This window comes from Triticum dicoccoides, chromosome 3B (genome assembly GCF_002162155.2).
Source record: "Triticum dicoccoides isolate Atlit2015 ecotype Zavitan chromosome 3B, WEW_v2.0, whole genome shotgun sequence".
Classification (NCBI taxonomy): Eukaryota; Viridiplantae; Streptophyta; class Magnoliopsida; order Poales; family Poaceae; genus Triticum; species Triticum dicoccoides.
In genome coordinates, this window is record NC_041385.1 from 528,154,831 (window position 1) to 528,171,082 (window position 16,252).

General features: G+C 47.9%; 1 protein-coding gene across 1 annotated transcript; it reads right to left on the reverse strand.

Moving 5' to 3' along the window:
• Positions 1 to 10,539: 10,539 nt before the first annotated feature.
• Positions 10,540 to 13,481, reverse strand: LOC119281492. The gene is made up of 3 exons (XM_037561999.1): positions 12,970 to 13,481; positions 11,210 to 11,375; positions 10,540 to 10,808 (listed from the first exon to the last, which is right to left on the reverse strand). Exons 1-2 carry the CDS (start codon positions 13,465 to 13,467, stop codon positions 11,211 to 11,213), a joined length of 663 nt encoding a protein of 220 aa, XP_037417896.1. The 5' UTR covers positions 13,468 to 13,481; the 3' UTR covers positions 10,540 to 10,808; position 11,210.
• Between the last annotated feature and the right edge of the window lie 2,771 nt (positions 13,482 to 16,252).

The following is a 16,252-nucleotide window of genomic DNA, read 5'->3' on the forward strand; positions in this document are numbered from 1 at the left end:
TGCATGATCGTAAGATAGCTAGCATGATGTTTTCATGGCTTGTCCTTTTTTTGATGTCATTGCTATGCTAGATCATTGCACATCCCGGTACACCGTCGAAGGCATTCATATAGAGTCATATCTTTGTTCGAGATATCGAGTTGTAATATTGAGTTGTAAGTAAATAAAAGTGTGATTATCATTATTATTAGAGCATTGCCCCAGTGAGGAAAGGATGATGGAGACTATGATTCCCCCACAAGTCGGGATGAGACTCCGGACGAAAAAAATATAAAAAAAAAGAAAAGAGAAAGGCCAAAAAAAGAGAAGGCCAAAAAAAAGAAAAAAAAAGAAAAAATGAGAGAAAAAGAGAGAAGGGGCAATGTTACTATCCTTTTACCACACTTGTGCTTCAAAGTAGCACCATGTTCTTCATGTAGTGAGTCTCATATCTTGTGCTTCAAAGTAGCACCATGTTCTTCATATAGATTGTCTCCTATGTTGTCACTTTCATATACTAGTGGGAATTTTCATTATAGAACTTGGTTTGTATATACCAACGATGGGCTTCCTCAAATGCCCTAGGTCTTCATGAGCAAGCAAGTTGGATACACACCCACTTAGTTTCTCTTGTTGAGCTTTCATACACTTATAACTCTTAGTGCATCCGTTGCATGGCAATCCCTACTCCTCGCATTGACATCAATTGATGGGCATCTCCATAGCCCGTTGATTAGCCGCGTCGATGTGAGGCTTTCTCCTTTTTTGTCTTCTCCACATAACCTCCATCATTATATTCTATTCCACCTATAGTGCTATATCCATGGCTTGCGCTCATATATTGCGTGAGGGTTGAAAAAGCTGCAGCGCGTTAAAAAGTATGAACCAATTGCTCAGCTCGTCATCGGGGTTGTGCATGATGGGAGCATTTTGTGTGACAAAAATGAAGCATGGCCAAACTGTATGATTTTGTAGGGATAAGCTTGCTTTTGCCTTGTTGTTTTGAAAAGACATGATTGCTTTATTGGTACGCTCAAAGTATTATTGTTTTTATGTCAAATGATAGACTATTGCTTCGAATCACTCGTGTCTTAGTATTCATGCCATGATTAGACATATGATCAAGATTATGCTAGGTAGCATTCCACATCAAAAATTATTCTTTTTTATCATTTACCTACTCGAGGACGAGCAGGAATTAAGCTTGGGGATGCTGATACGTCTCCATCGTATCTATAATTTTTGATTGTTCCATGCCAATATTATTCACTTTCATATACTTTTTGGCAACTTTTTATATTATTTTTGGGACTAACATATTGATCCAGTGCCAAGTGCCAGTTCCTGTCTGTTGCATGTTTTATGTTTCGCAGAATATCCATATCAAACGGAATCCAAACGGGATAAATACGGACGGAGCTTATTTTTGGAAAATATGGAAAATTCCAGAAGAAAAATCCACGCGAGACGGTGCCCGAGGTGGTCACGAGGCAGGGGGGCGCGCCCTCCCCCCTGGGCGCGCCCTCCCCCCTGGGCGCGCGGCCAATCCTCGTGAGTCCACCGTAAGGCGGTTGATGCTCTTCTTTTGCCGCAAGAAAGATAATATTCGGAAAAAAATCACGGAAAAGGTTTCAGGCCAATCGGAGTTACGGATCTCCATATATACGCGAAACGATGAAATAGAGCCAGAAGCCAACGCAGAGAACGCAGAAACAGAGAGATAGATCCAATCTCGGAGGGGCTCTCGCCCCTCCCAAGCCATGGGAGCCAAGGACCAGAGGGGAAACCCTTCTCCCATCTAGGGAGAAGGTCAAGGAAGAAGAAGAAGAAGAAGGGGGGCTCTCTCCCCCTTGCTTCCGGAGGCGCCGGAACGCCGCCGGGGGCCATCATCATCACCGCGATCTTCACCAACACCTCCGCCATCTTCACCAACACCTCCATCACCTTCCCCCTTCTATCTACAGCGGTTCACTCTCCCGCAACCCGCTGTACCCTCTACTTGAACATGGTGCTTTATGCTTCATATTATTTTCCAATGATGTGTTGCCATCCTATGATGTCTGAGTAGATTTATATTGTCCTATCGGTGATTGATGAATTGCTATGATTGGTTTGAGTTGCATATTTTATTGGTGCTGTCCTATTGTGCCCTCCGTGTCGCGCAAGCGTGAGGGATTCTTGCTATAGGGTTTGCAATATGTTTATGATTTGCTTATAGTGGGTTGCGTGAGTGACGGAAACACAAACCCGAGTAAGTAGGTTGTTTACGTATGGGATAAAGGGGACTTGATGCTTTAATGCTATGGTTGGATTTTACCTTAATGAATCTTTAGTAGTTGCGGATGCTTGCTAGAGTCCCAATCATAGGTGCATATGATCCAAGTAGAGAAAGTATGTTAGCTTATGCTTCTCCCTCAAATAGAATTGCAATAACGATTATCGGTCTAGTAATATAGTCAGTTGCCTAGGGACAATTCCACAACTCCTATCACCACTTTTCCATACTCGCTATATTTACTTTAGTTGTGTCTTTACCTTAACAGCCCCTAGTTTATATTGACGTGTTCTTTACTTTCTTGCAAACCTATCCTATCACACCTACCAAGTACTTCTAGTTTCATACTTGTTCTAGGTAAAGTAAACATTAAGCGTGCGTAGAGTTGTATCGGTGGTCGATAGAATTTTAGGGAATATTTGTTCTACCTTTAGCTCCTCGTTGGGTTTGACACTCTTCTTATCGAAAACTGTTGCGATCCCCTATACTTGTGGGTTATCACCTATGCGTGTTACATGTCCTTCCAAAGCTTTACTTGCTATTCTCTATATCTTTATCTAAAGCTTTGATGTATGTTGTCATCAATTACCAAAAAGTGGGAGATTGAAAGCACAAGTGCTCCATAGGTGGTTTTGGTAATTAATGTCAACATATGTCTTGTTGGACTAACACTTTTATCTAGTATGTTTCAGATAAGTTCAACAATGGAGTGGTATGGACTAAACGATGTGGGAACTCCTTCAAGATGCTAAGGACAAAGGATTGGCTCAAGCTTCAAGCTCAAGACTCTTAATTTTCCATTTTAGTGATCCAAGATCACATTGAGTCTATAGGAAAAGCCAATACTATCAAGAAGGGATGATGTGTTGCTTAATGAGTTTCTTGCTCCACAGTGCTTAGTGATATGCTCCAAAACCCTCAACTACTTTCCCACTTCCACGCATATGTCCTAAACCTAAAGTCAAACTCGGCCCCACTGATTCTTTCTATCCGGCGCCACCGAGCTTTGAATGTCATAGCCACTGCCACAAACCCTAGGCAAATCGGTCTTACCGATAGGGATCTCGGTCTCACCGAGATGAGATTGTAATCTCTCTGTGTATGTCCATTACCAAAATCGGTCTCACCGAGTTTGAGTAATTGGTAGTACCGAGATTACAATGTAAACTTCCTGGTTGACTCATTACCAAAATCGGTCTCACCGAGTTTGTGTAATCGGTCCAACCGAGTTTGCCTGACCAACTCTCTGGAAAGCTTATTACCAAAATCGATCTCACCGAGTTTGTGTAATCGGTCTTACCAAGATTACGTTATGCCCTAACCCTAATCATATCGGTCTCACCGATCTGCATTTCGGTCCCACCGAAAAACCTAAGGGTCACATTATTTGCTAAATCGGTCTGACCGAGTTTAACGATTCGGTCCCACCGAGTTTGGTAATTGTGTGTAACGGCTAGATTTTGTGTGGAGGCTATATATACCCCTCCACCTCCTCTTCATTTGTGGAGAGAGCCATCAGACTGAACCTACACTTCCATCATACATTTTCTGAGAGAGAACTACCTACTCATGTGTTGAGACCAAGATATTCCATTTCTACCATATGAATCTTGATCTCTAGCCTTCCCCAAGTTGCTTTCCACTCAAATCTTTCTTTCCACCAGATCCAAATCCTATGAGAGAGACTTGAGTGTTGGGGAGACTATCATTTGAAGCACAAGAGCAAGGAGTTCATCATCAACACACCATTTGTTACTTCTTGGAGAGTGGTGTCTCCTAGATTGGCTAGGTGTCACTTGGGAGCCTCCGACAAGATTGTGGAGTTGAACCAAGGAGTTTGTAAGGGCAAGGAGATCGCCTACTTCGTGAAGATCTACTGCTAGTGAGGCAAGTCCTTCGTGGGCGACGGCCATGGTGGGATAGACAAGGTTGCTTCTTCGTGGACCCTTCGTGGGTGGAGCCCTCCATGGACTTGCGCAACCGTTACCCTTCGTGGGTTGAAGTCTCCATCAACGTGGATGTACGATAGCACCACCTATCGGAACCACGCCAAAAACATCCGTGTCTCCAATTGCATTTGAATCCTCCAAAACCCTTCCCTTTACATTCTTGCAAGTTGCATGCTTTACTTTCCGCTGCTCATAAACTCTTTGCATGCTTGCTTGTTATGTATTGTGAATGTTAAACTTGTGCCTAAACTCCACTTAAATTTAAGGAAACTTAAAAACTGCAACTTTGGTACTTAGTGTCTAATCACCCCCCCCCCTCTAGACACCTCTTCTCAAGGTCCTATACTCCCACAAAGTTGTTACTACTGTCGGGCGATTTGTCTCTCGTGTTTGTTTACATGAACCTGATGTTGGTCACTACTCATGTAAACAAACACGGGGATTCAGATCTAAGAAATCATGGAAGATTCACAACAAGCTGCCTACCTATGCTTCCCCTAGTAGTTCCCGCAAAAAGAAGCCTCCCCTAGTTTGCACATTTATGTGCAAAATTCCGCATGTTTAGTTTGAATTAGAAAAATCTAGAAAATGTTCCTTTTGGATGCTATGTCATTTCTAAAAGGGATCAAATCAAAATAAAATAAATAAAGTTAGTGAGCTTCAAGGCCACAAACATAGGTAAAGATACAATGTCGACTAGTTGGATAGGAGGGGACTAAGGTCGATCCCTGTGCGACTAAATCGGGTGCAGTGCTAGGGAAAGGAGAAGACACCAGCATGCTCCTTGTGCGGCGATGGGAAGAGGAGACACGAGTGTGCTCGCCGCTTGGCAAGATCCACACATGGAGGCCGGGAGAGGAGGGGATAGGCCGTGTTCCCAAGTAGCTACTGATGGACGATTTATATCTTGTGTTTGTTTATCGAGTCATTTTGGATTTAAGGGATCATGAACAACTCACAGCGAGCTGCCTGATGTGCAATTCCACATGTTTAGTACGAAGAGAAATCTAGAAAACGTTCCTTTTGGATGTTGTGTCATTTCTAAAAGGAATCCAATCCAACAATGAATACACAGGTTGGTGGGTATCAAGGCCACAAATATAGGTAAAGATATGATGCCGACTAGTCCTGTTCAGGCATGATGAGTTGATGGCACACCGAAGACAGTACTCGCTGACAAGGCGTTTCTATTTTGTAATGCCGGATGAATTAAACGGAACACGTGATTAACCGCATGAAACACATGGCTGGGCGCTGTTTTGTCTTGATTGCTCTGCTCGTATCGCCAGATCCCAACACCGGAGACATGGCTGGGCAGGTTGAAGCCAAGCTCTGTAAGTTACGGAGTATCTGAAGCTTGTGTGTCAGTTCATTACAGCTACTTAGCTCGCCCACATCACTACTGGTTTATTTCCTGTGTGGAAGTTAGGCCTGGCGTTTGGCTGCACTGCATACCGTGGATGTCACCGCATTCATGTCTGCAACGGCGCCAAACTTTCCTGTGTGCAAGCATTTGGAACTACTCTGCCATGGACTGCTGGTAAACATAAGGTGATCGACCGGTTGGTGGAGCCATGCAGGGGAAATCAGCAGGAAAGGTTACATTATTGTTCTCATCGTGAAGTCACTCACAGTCACAGTACATGGGCCCCACCCAACTAACCACTAATTCCAACTGGCACTGATTCAAGGTGTTAAGAGATGGCATTATAAAATATCCTAGAAGGGACCTTTCAGTTTGTTTGTAACACTGTAGCAGCACGGTATCTCACTGTTGCACGTGTATGGTACTCCCTCCGTTCTGATTTACTAAAACCACGACGAGTAAATCGGAACGGAGGGAGTATATACGTTGGTACGAGTGCGGCGTATGTACGTGCTGGTCCTTGAACTGGTAGCGACTCACAGACGAATGTGGCCTCATGTCAGGTCCTCTAGAGGTCAAAAGTACGCTATATGCAAACCACAAGTCCCGGTCAGGTAGATTACGTAGCCTGAACTGCATTGCAGGATCTAGCGTTTATTCCATATATATAGTACAGTATTAATCAAATTAAACAAGAAAACAAATCCATTCAGACTTTTCCTCCCACGTGGTAACTATAAGTTCGCAGTGGCTAACAACAATAGTACAAGGCTTCACTACTCTACGATAAATGAGAATTTTCAAATAATATAATTAGCTGACCATCAACAACACAATTCAAACACTATCAGCATAATCATGGCTAACAGAGTTCAGAGTTGTATAAGCTATACTGTATTTGAGTTTAAGGGTGCATTTAGCAGAAAAATTATTGGGAAAATATGATTGAGATTGTTGTTTAATTAGACAATGCACAACACGGATATCCAGCGGCACAGTCCCTGTTAACTCCCTCGTTCCACTGTGTGTTCAAAATCCGCCTGTAAAGTTCTCAGGCTTCAAACTGCTAGCAGAGTGGCAGATACTTGGAACGAAGGGAGTATCAGATTTGAATACAAGCAAACAGCAAATGCATATTAATAACCAAAACTACTGGGAATAGATGGAACAGAACAACCTTGACGTCAGCAAAAGGCAAAAATAAATCCAAGCTCGTTAATTCACAATGGCATGCCATTAGTACGAACGTAATAGGCATGATGATATACTATGCCCTCATGGAGGAGATTTGGCTCGAGACCGATCAATGAAAGATGGCCGGCGCCAACGCAGTGAGGAGTCTGCCTCTGCACACGAGCCCCCCCTGACCTGCAGCTATAGTTGTAGGAGTATATAAGTATTGCCCTGGTTTTGCTTTCTTCTTTTTGGTTTTTTGATACAATAGTTTTTTGGGGTTCTGTTGGTATACGACTTTGGTTGGCTGCCTTTTCAGTTGGTTTGTTTGGTGTTATTTTGTGAACTTCTGTACCTTCTCACCATTCTTCTCATACATCTAATACAAAACGGCATGCATGTTGATACGTGTTTGTTATGGCGCTGCTAGAAGGAGGGCGCGAGAGGGCCGGCCGGGGGCCTTTTTGCCCACGGCCAGGCAAGAGGAAAGGGATTTCCTTCTTAATTCTTACTTAATTAGATTGATACATCTCCTCTCTTTATATAGAGAGGTTTACTTGACTCCCAAGCAAGGCTTACTTGACCTCTAAGCAAGCGACCCTTATCTCTAATTAACCCTAAGACTAACGGGCTCATTAGGCCCATTACGTACTCTAACACTACACCTCACCTGGACATGCAGCTTGTCCTCGAGCTGCAACCTAACCAACTTATAACCATGACACGACGCAACACAAACCTAACATCTAAAAATAAGCCTTTTACACCTCGGCTTGCTTTATTATTCTCAACCTGAAATGGACTGGGACGCTTTATTTTGGACCCCTTAACCAAAAGTGGACACCATCCGCACGTCGGGCGTGCACGTGTACAACCACCTGAATCCCATGGACACCACCTGGACAAAAGGAGTGCATGTGTATGACCACCTGGAAGTGGTCGCAAGAGTGACCAGCAGAGGCGCCCTCGCGGTGGCCGGTGGCGGAATGCAGTGGTGCTACACGGTGCGCTGCTGTCGGTGACACCATGCCTTCTCCCTGCCGGACGACTGTTGGTCTGCACCGCACAGGGAAGAGTGGAGGGCTTGCGATGGAGAATGACGAGGAGGGGTGCCCCCCTCCCCCAACCCCCGATATCGCAGACTTTGAGGTCGTTGCCCGCGGGGAAAACAGTAGGCCCGCCGCCCTTGGGGGAAACCGCATGCCCAAGATCCCCGACGCAGCGGATGAGATCGAGGTTCTTTGCGCAGTGAAGGGCAACTTGGAGGAGCGGCAGCCGCAGACCACGCATCTCCCGCATACGCCGACGCGCTAGGAGGCCGCGCGCAGCAGCCTGCAGCCTCACCACCGCCGACACGTGGCGGGCAGCGATCCAAGACAAAAGCGGTGACGGCGACGGCGGGGACTGGACTTGGTGGAGCGGGACTCCCGCCGGCGCGGTCGATGCGGGGTCGGAGCTGACCGACGATGGTTGCTGCAGCTGCAGTGGCTGCTGCGGCTGAGCACCGGGTGCGGCGGAGGCCGCCAGGAGCGGCGGCTGCCACTGCATCCAGGGTTGGGCGGTGGTGGCGATGGATGGCAGCTGCAGCGGCTGCTGCAGTGGCCCGGCGAGCGCGGCGAAGGCCGCCTGGTGCGGCGGCTGCCACAGCAGGCAAGGCGGCGCGGGGGCGTCTATGGGCGTTGGAGGCGCAGCGGGAGCCGGCGCCGGCCACTGCGGCCACTGCGGGGCGGCGGCGGGCGGCGACGACAGCTGTAGCTAGGGCTGCAGCGTCTCAACGAACGCCGCGAAGGCCCCTGGATGCGGCTAGTACCACGGCAGGGCCGGCGGCCCGGTGGCGGCGGTCGGCGGCAGGTGCGGCGGCGGCCCGTAGGGGCTGGCCAGGTACAGCCGGATCCCCTGGACAGCTATGACGAGATCGTTGAGGACTCCGGTGATCTCCGAGGTGTAGGCGGCGGCCGGTGGTGCGGTGGAGGGCCCGACATCTGGGCGGTGGCGGCGCCGGAGGATGCGACCAGCGGCGAGGTGTAGATGGCCAGCGGCGCGGTGGTGACGGTCGGTAGCGGAAGCGACGGGGTGGGCGGCGGCGAAGAGATGATCGGAACTGAGCTACCTGATACCAAATTGTTATGGCGCTGCTAGAAGGAGGGCGCGAGAGGGCCGGCAGGGGCCTTTTTGCCCACGGCCAGGCAAGAGGAAAGGGATTTCCTTTTTAATTCTTGCTTAATTAGATTGATACATCTCCTCTCTTTATATAGAGAGGTTTACTTGACTCCCAAGCAAGACTTACTTGACCCCTAAGCAAGCGACCCTTATCTCTAATTAACCCTAAGACTAACGGGCCCATTAGGCCCATTACGTACTCTAACAGTGTTCAAGAAAAAAGATTGATGTCATACAATGCTAGAAGTGCACAAAACAGAACAGTTATGTTTCTGAGAATGGTGCACAAATCTCAATTAACCACTTGTCATCTTATCTGTAATTCTAGCGTACATCAGTCATATAGGAGGGACAGAACAAAAGCACCAATTAACAAAGTTATCCTTCAGCAACAAGGAAAATTAAATTGGGCGTCTCCATAGCAAATCTAATTAATGGAATCAAAGTTAAAAATAGTGGTAGTTCCAAATGCTTCCACAACTAATTTACTGACTGGATCACTTTCCTAGGTTCCTGACAAAATATTTCCCACAGTAGCTTTGCATTTCAAATATCTAGCTGAACTCATGGATGAAACGGAAACAATGCTTCTACTTTCCTAAATTTGCTTCAACTTGTTCCTTTTCCCTTTTCCCTTTCCGGCGTAACGAGTCTTTCAAGTTCAACCAAGACAACTTATATCCAATTATTATTTTGGGGCTGCCTGTCAATACCTATTACATCACAGTGTTATGTTACCCTACAGCTTAAGTCCAGTGGATTTTGCATGGCCTTATAGGCATAAAACCGTGTCTGGAAATGTTGTTATCAGACATTATCATGACAGATTTACACCACGAATTTGTCAGCACCGTAGTTCAGATTATGAGCATGACACTCAGGTTTGTAAGTGCAATCTGACTTTTTAATAAATTCCTCAGCTTTCCTAACAAGGTCAAGGTCATACCTGAAGAGGTTCTCATGTGGAATGATCATAAGTATTGTCTTGACAAGATGATCCGAGAGGTAACATGTAACTTGTGAGATATCACTAGAGGGTCCTGAAGTTTGTTATCATCGAAGGCTCATGTGTCGACCTGTATATACGGTTATGTACATAATGGTAGCAACACAAAACGTATTCTTAGAGACGTGGACATGTTTGCTAACAGGGCACCAGGCACACACATGTTGAAGTATTTCCGCCATGCAAAATTCAGAGACATGGATGACATGTCTGCAGAAACGTGGTCATTTCAGGATGTCATGTAAGTAGTTTGGAGGTGAGGGATATCTACTGGACTCATCCAGCAGCCTCATGCTTTGCAAGGATAACACTAGTCAAGAACAGGTGTTTGGCCTTCAGAAGGGAAGAGGAAAACAAACATAGTGCGTTGCGCAAGCAGTTGCCTATGGCAGATGTTGTAGGTCATTAGTCTTTAATTACGGAATTCTTTCCTATGCATGGACGAAGGACCTGAAATAAAGGGAATATCACAATTTGGTGAAGGTAGACAATCTACCATGCAACAAAGTTATGTTTTGAACTGGAAACTGTTCACATGGATCCTACAATGGCAACAACACTAGTGACAAAAGCCTTGCAACCATCTAAAAGTTATCACTTAGCAAAAACAGTACTCCAAGTCAACAGAACAGACACAAGGCACACAATTCTATTACAATCACAGTTAAAGCTGCAATGTCATTAAACAGCAGGGTTAATCTTTTTGCTCAGGAACTACTTGACAAGATAAGGTAGCTTAACCTTTTTCCCGAAGAGATAAGATAGCTTAACATGATGCGTTGTATGCAGAGTCACCAAACTGGAGCAGCTTTAATTGTGTAGGTGAACTGTTGGATCTGAAGCATTCTGCATCGGTGGAGGAAAGAATGGAGCGGCTGTAGTTTCTTGGTCAGGACTCACCTGCTTGGATATGGTACTATGGTTAGTGATTCTCGTACTGGACAGATCACGTATGTGCAGCTACTGCAAGAGGGGCTATCTGCTTACAAATTTATAGCCAGTAATCGGCTGGGTCTTTCAAAAACCATATTTTCAACTACAATTTTTCTTTAAGAGCAAACAGAACGTGCTCCAAAATACTCTGCAATTACTAGTACTTTCAACAGCCAGCAGGTCGTATGGACTATACATCTTATATTGTTCACACATCCACTCTCTCGAATGCTTATCGGTGACAGGATGCTGGTTTGATTCCGTGGCAGGATGTATAACAGTTCTAAGTTCCAAAATCATAAACTGAAAGCAAGCAGGAATGTGATAGTTCAAAGGAAAGATAAGCGAGACACAAGGTGTGAGCAAACCTCAGAGTTCAGTGTGGCGTGAAGAAGCCCTTGAAGCACCAAAGAGATCTTTGGCAATGATAAGCAAGCCCTCCAAGTCTTTGGCTCCCACCTGAAGGCAATCCTTCAGCAACCCCCCTTCCTCCACCTCCCACTTCACATCCAACACCACCTCCCTTAGCGGCCCCTAAATACAAGCATACATATTTACCGACTGAGCACTGCTGCAGTATTGTTCGTTGGATGTCAGGCTGCAAGTGGAGATGGGATTAAGTGGGACTAGTTAGCCCATCCCACTTAATCTTCGTTAGTGGGTTCCCATTGGATGATAATAATAATAATCGGGCTAGCCCACTTATCCCATTGGATCCCGTTGAAAGCCCACTTAGATAACGTCGTACCCAAACAAGCAGAGCGAGCCAGCGAGGGCAGTGCCGCAGCGTACTCCCGCCGCCGCCAGTCAGCCATCGCGTCCCTGCTTCTTCCTCCTCACACCGCGCCACCCCCGGCAGCCTCCCCATCACCGAGGCCACTCGCCTCGTGCCAGCGCGGCAGGACGAGCAGCCGTCGTCGTTCACGGATGCCGGGGATCTGGGCGCCGGAGCAGGTCGGGGCGTGGAAGCTCGTCGTGGCTGTGTCATGCACGCCAAGCCAAGGGCGTCGTCGGGTTGGTATCCCTCCGTGATCATCGCGTCGAACACCTGCAGTGTGCAACGCCAAGCCGGAACCATGGCGTTGTACGTCCACTCGTTCTTCTTGCCGTCCATGCCGTCGAACACCGCCGTCGCCTTCTCGATGCAGCCGTACTTGGCGTACATGTCCATCAGGGACGTCTCCTTCCATCAAATATTCTGCTTTTTCCCGGGTACTCGGGTTCAAAATTCAAATACCCATGGATTTTTTGTTCCAGAATCTTTTCGAGTGCTCGTTCGAGAACTACGATCTTTGGCTCTAGAACTGAATCATTTCCTTGTGAGCGTATACAGCACGGTATTCCTCAGCAGTGCGCTGTGGACGCTTCGGCCGACGTCGTAGGCGCCTAGGTGCGCGCACGCTGAGAGCGCGCTCACCATGGAGCTCTCGTGCGTGCATGCATAACCATCTCATTCTCACCTTTGCGTCCACATACGCGTCAGGTTTTCTCTTCGTGGAGCCGCCGCCGCTGCTGGCGCTACCGCTGTAGGAGAAGGAGTTGCCGGGCTCCTGCGCCACCGCCGGGTCGTGCCGAACGCCGCGTAGCACGCGCCGCTCAGGTCCGGCCACTCTTGCTGCTGCAGGTATCCAAACGCGCCGCACAATGCGCGGTCCTTGTCGTCGTCGTCGTCGTCGTCGAGCAGGCCGTGGAAATGGCTCTCCACGGACGCCGCCTGACTGCCGCCGTAGTGCGCCATTAGGTACCACCGCGCCAAGATCGACCGAGGCGCAACAACAGCAACATTAAGGGAGGGCAATTAAGTCGGCGCGAAGGTTTGGTTGATTCTTCTGGTGTAGTGTAACTAACTATGGATCTTCGAAGATAAGCAACGAGGCGAGGCTGGGTAAAGGAGGGCCGGGTCCTTGTGCTTCAGCTGGCAGATGCATGCAGTGGCTAGCAAGTCCCGGTGCGTGCGTGCTTGTCAAGTGGGAATCCCACTTATCCCACTTAATCCTTATTAGTTTTGGTGGGATGCCCACTTTCTCAATATCGAACTGTGTTGGGACTTGGTGGATTGGTGGTGGGACTCCCAACTATAGTCCCACCTGCAGCCTGAGTTGGATGACCTAGGGACCAAGTCACGTACCTGCTCGGAGAAGGCAGAGAGGAGGCCGTTTAGGAGCTGCGTAGCGGCGGCTTGGAGGTCACCGTAATTACGGCGCAGCCACTGGGCCGCATCGACGGGTGACTTTAGGCGCGAGGCCTCCGCCGCAGCGGCGAGGAGGCGGGCGGCGGCAGTGGCGCAGGAGAAGCCGCATCCGGTGACGGAGGAGAAAGCATAGTGGCGGAGGTAGTCCCAGCCGAGTGCCCACGCACCGCGGGAGGAGAGAATGGATAGGTGTGAGGCGATTCGGTGAGCACGGGCAGCGGCTGCGGCGTCCCACCGGTCGGCGCGGGCGACCGCGATGCGGGTGAGGAGGGAGTGGGAGAGGGAGAGGAGGGAGGCGACCTCGCGCAGTGGGACGCGGAGCGCGTAAGTGCGGGGAGGAGGTGGAGAGACTAGCAGGAGGACGATGGCTATGAGAGGGAGAGGGGGATGGGAACCAGATGCTCGCCGGCGGCGTGAAGCCCCGGCGAAGGTCATCGAAGGCGGCGGGAGACGGAAGAAAGGGACAAGTCTGTGTGAATGCTTACCAAATCTGATGTTCTTTTGGGGATGCATCTCCAACGCCGACCCAAATCGGACACGTCCGTCGAGCGGGACCAGTCTGCGAATCCTATATACTCCCTCTGTAAACTAATATAAGAGTGTTTAGATCACTACTTTAGTATTCTAAACGCTCTTATATTAGTTTACGGAGGGAGTACTTAAGAAGTTCACCCCCACTACTTGATTTATCTCAACATGCAGCATAGACACCTCAGCACCAATCACATCCAGCCACGTCACACCTCATGCTCCTTATGTCTGACCAAATATATTAGTAGAAAAAAAACTTTAGGATTTATTGAAGCATACATGCCAATACAGTTCAGCGAAACGAACGGCTGCTTCATTTGCCATAAAAACACATACGCCATTATGGTTCCGTTTCCAATGTAACAGCCGAACAGGCGCCCTCCCTTAGAAAAAAGACCCTCTGCCTCTCTCCCACGTACCCACAGAAAAACGTCAGTTTTCCCCCTTCCAACAAATAGCTCAGCCGTGGGGAAAGGTAGAAAATGAAGCCAGATCCAGCGACGGGCAGGCGATCTCGGCGCGAAGTCCAATTCTCTCGCGCCGTACATATTTCACTTGGTCGACACGAGAACGATCAATCGTCGCACGGTCGAAGATGGCCTGCAGAATGATAACTGGTTGCTTGACATCTCCGGTGCACTCAATTTTGGCGGCCACCTGCAACTCCTTCACCTTAACCTTGCGATTAGCACAGTGAACCGGGACCCGCTCGTGGCAGACTCTTTCTCTTGGCCGGCTGATCCTTCCGGTGGCTACACGGCCAAATCCACCTACCTCAGGCTCTGTCTCGGTATTCAGAGGGTACCCTACGCCGCTTGCATATGGAAGAGCTGGGCCCTCCTCAAGTGCAAAATTTTCGTCTGGCTGGCAGTTCAACACCGCATCTGGACCTCTGATCGCAGAGCGAAGCATGGCCTCCAGGACGCTCCCTCTGCTTGCTATACGTGCCTTCAGGAGGAAGATAACGCAGAACACATTCTTGTTCAATGCGTCTACGCAAGAGAAGTGTGGCACCACATATTCGACATGCTTATCCTGCAGGGCAGTATCCCGGAGCACGAGGACCGCCTGTTGGAGTGGTGGTTAGCTGCGAGAGCACATTACAGAAAGGGTGCCAAGCGCGGATTTGACACGGTGGTCATCGCTACCACCTGGGCCTTATGGAAACAGCGGAATGCCAGAGTGTTCCACAGGATTAATCAACAGATGACGGCGCCGGACCTGGCCCTGGCCATCATCGCGGAGCTTAAAGAATGGAGGCTAGCCGGTTTGGGAGGAGGAGGTTATGGCACATTTTGTGAGAGTGTTGGCATAGGATAACTGTAGGGTGTTGCTAGAGCTAGGGTGTGCGTCTCGACGGAAGCTCGCTTCCGTTCAAAACTCTCTTGTATATTGGTGCTCTTGCTTTTTTCTCTTCTATAAAAGTAAGGTACGCCTTTGACGTACTCTCAAAAAAAAATTCTCTCGCGCGGCCGTCGGTCTACTTCACCTGCAACTCCTCTCTACGCAGGCCAGGTCACGGTTCCATTACCAGCCGCCCAGATCACCGCCGAGGGTACAGCCGAGTCGGCCAGTTCGGGTCGTTATTATGCTCCTAACCTACCCGGCACGCCCGATGGTCTACCTTGCCACCGTCTCTTTGGCAGCTGGGACGCGAGCCGGGTTGTTGTTATGTTGCCGGCAACCTACAATCACAGATCGTTGATTAAGCCAGAACCGATGAGGCCTCTGCCCTGCTCGAAGGCCGCCGGCGGCTGCGACAACCATCGAGGAGTTGGCCTCCATCAGCAAAGAAGACTATCACTCCAGGTTAGTGGCTGGCACCAGGAATACCATGGTTGACATACTTCTGTGTGGTACAATCATATTATATTCTGCCTTTGCGATCACTTCCTACTTTCCAGTCACTACTGTGCATTCCGCATCATCTGTGTCTCCGAGCACCAAGCTTCCAACACTCCGCTATCTACTCCGCATGATCCAGCATGGACTTCACGGAGTTGTTGTTTGACTCAGACATCAGGGAAAATATACCTTTTTATATTATACAGTGAGAGTTGGATTTTGTCCATGTGTCGCACACAAGTGTTTGATTACTAATATACGCCGTTTGCTTTTCTCATGCCTTTTCACCAACAATATTGATGTCTATTTGCAAGATGTCTGCCAAGGAGTTGTCAAAATTGTCAAGCTGGCCATATACCAGACTGAACTTTGTTCGCCCCAATTAAGCCTTTCAGTTTACTAACTTTGTTGCATGTTATGTTGCATTCTACTCACTAAGGTGCAATTCTTTTCCTCTGAATTTGAAACCATAATGTTGTCGGCAGCATTAGTATAAAGGTTTGCAATCTGCTCCATCCAACACTTTACTGTAAATTTGCTCCTCCATATAGGTCATTATATGACAACTGGAATTTTAAGCATTGACTGGTATTTATTTGCAGTCTATGATAGATATAGAAGCATCAAAATGCAATATATGTCCATCTTCATTATGCTAATTAAAGTTGTACCTACTATTTTTCTTTGCCTATTAACAGATTCATGAAATAATTCACTGAGGTGGCCAAATACATTACTTTCATAAAATACATATGCGTCTTCTTTTTCTTTGTTAATAGTTTGATGTATTATTGTTAATGTACAAACTGATCTTGATTTTTCAAGCCGGCACAATTTTTCTTGC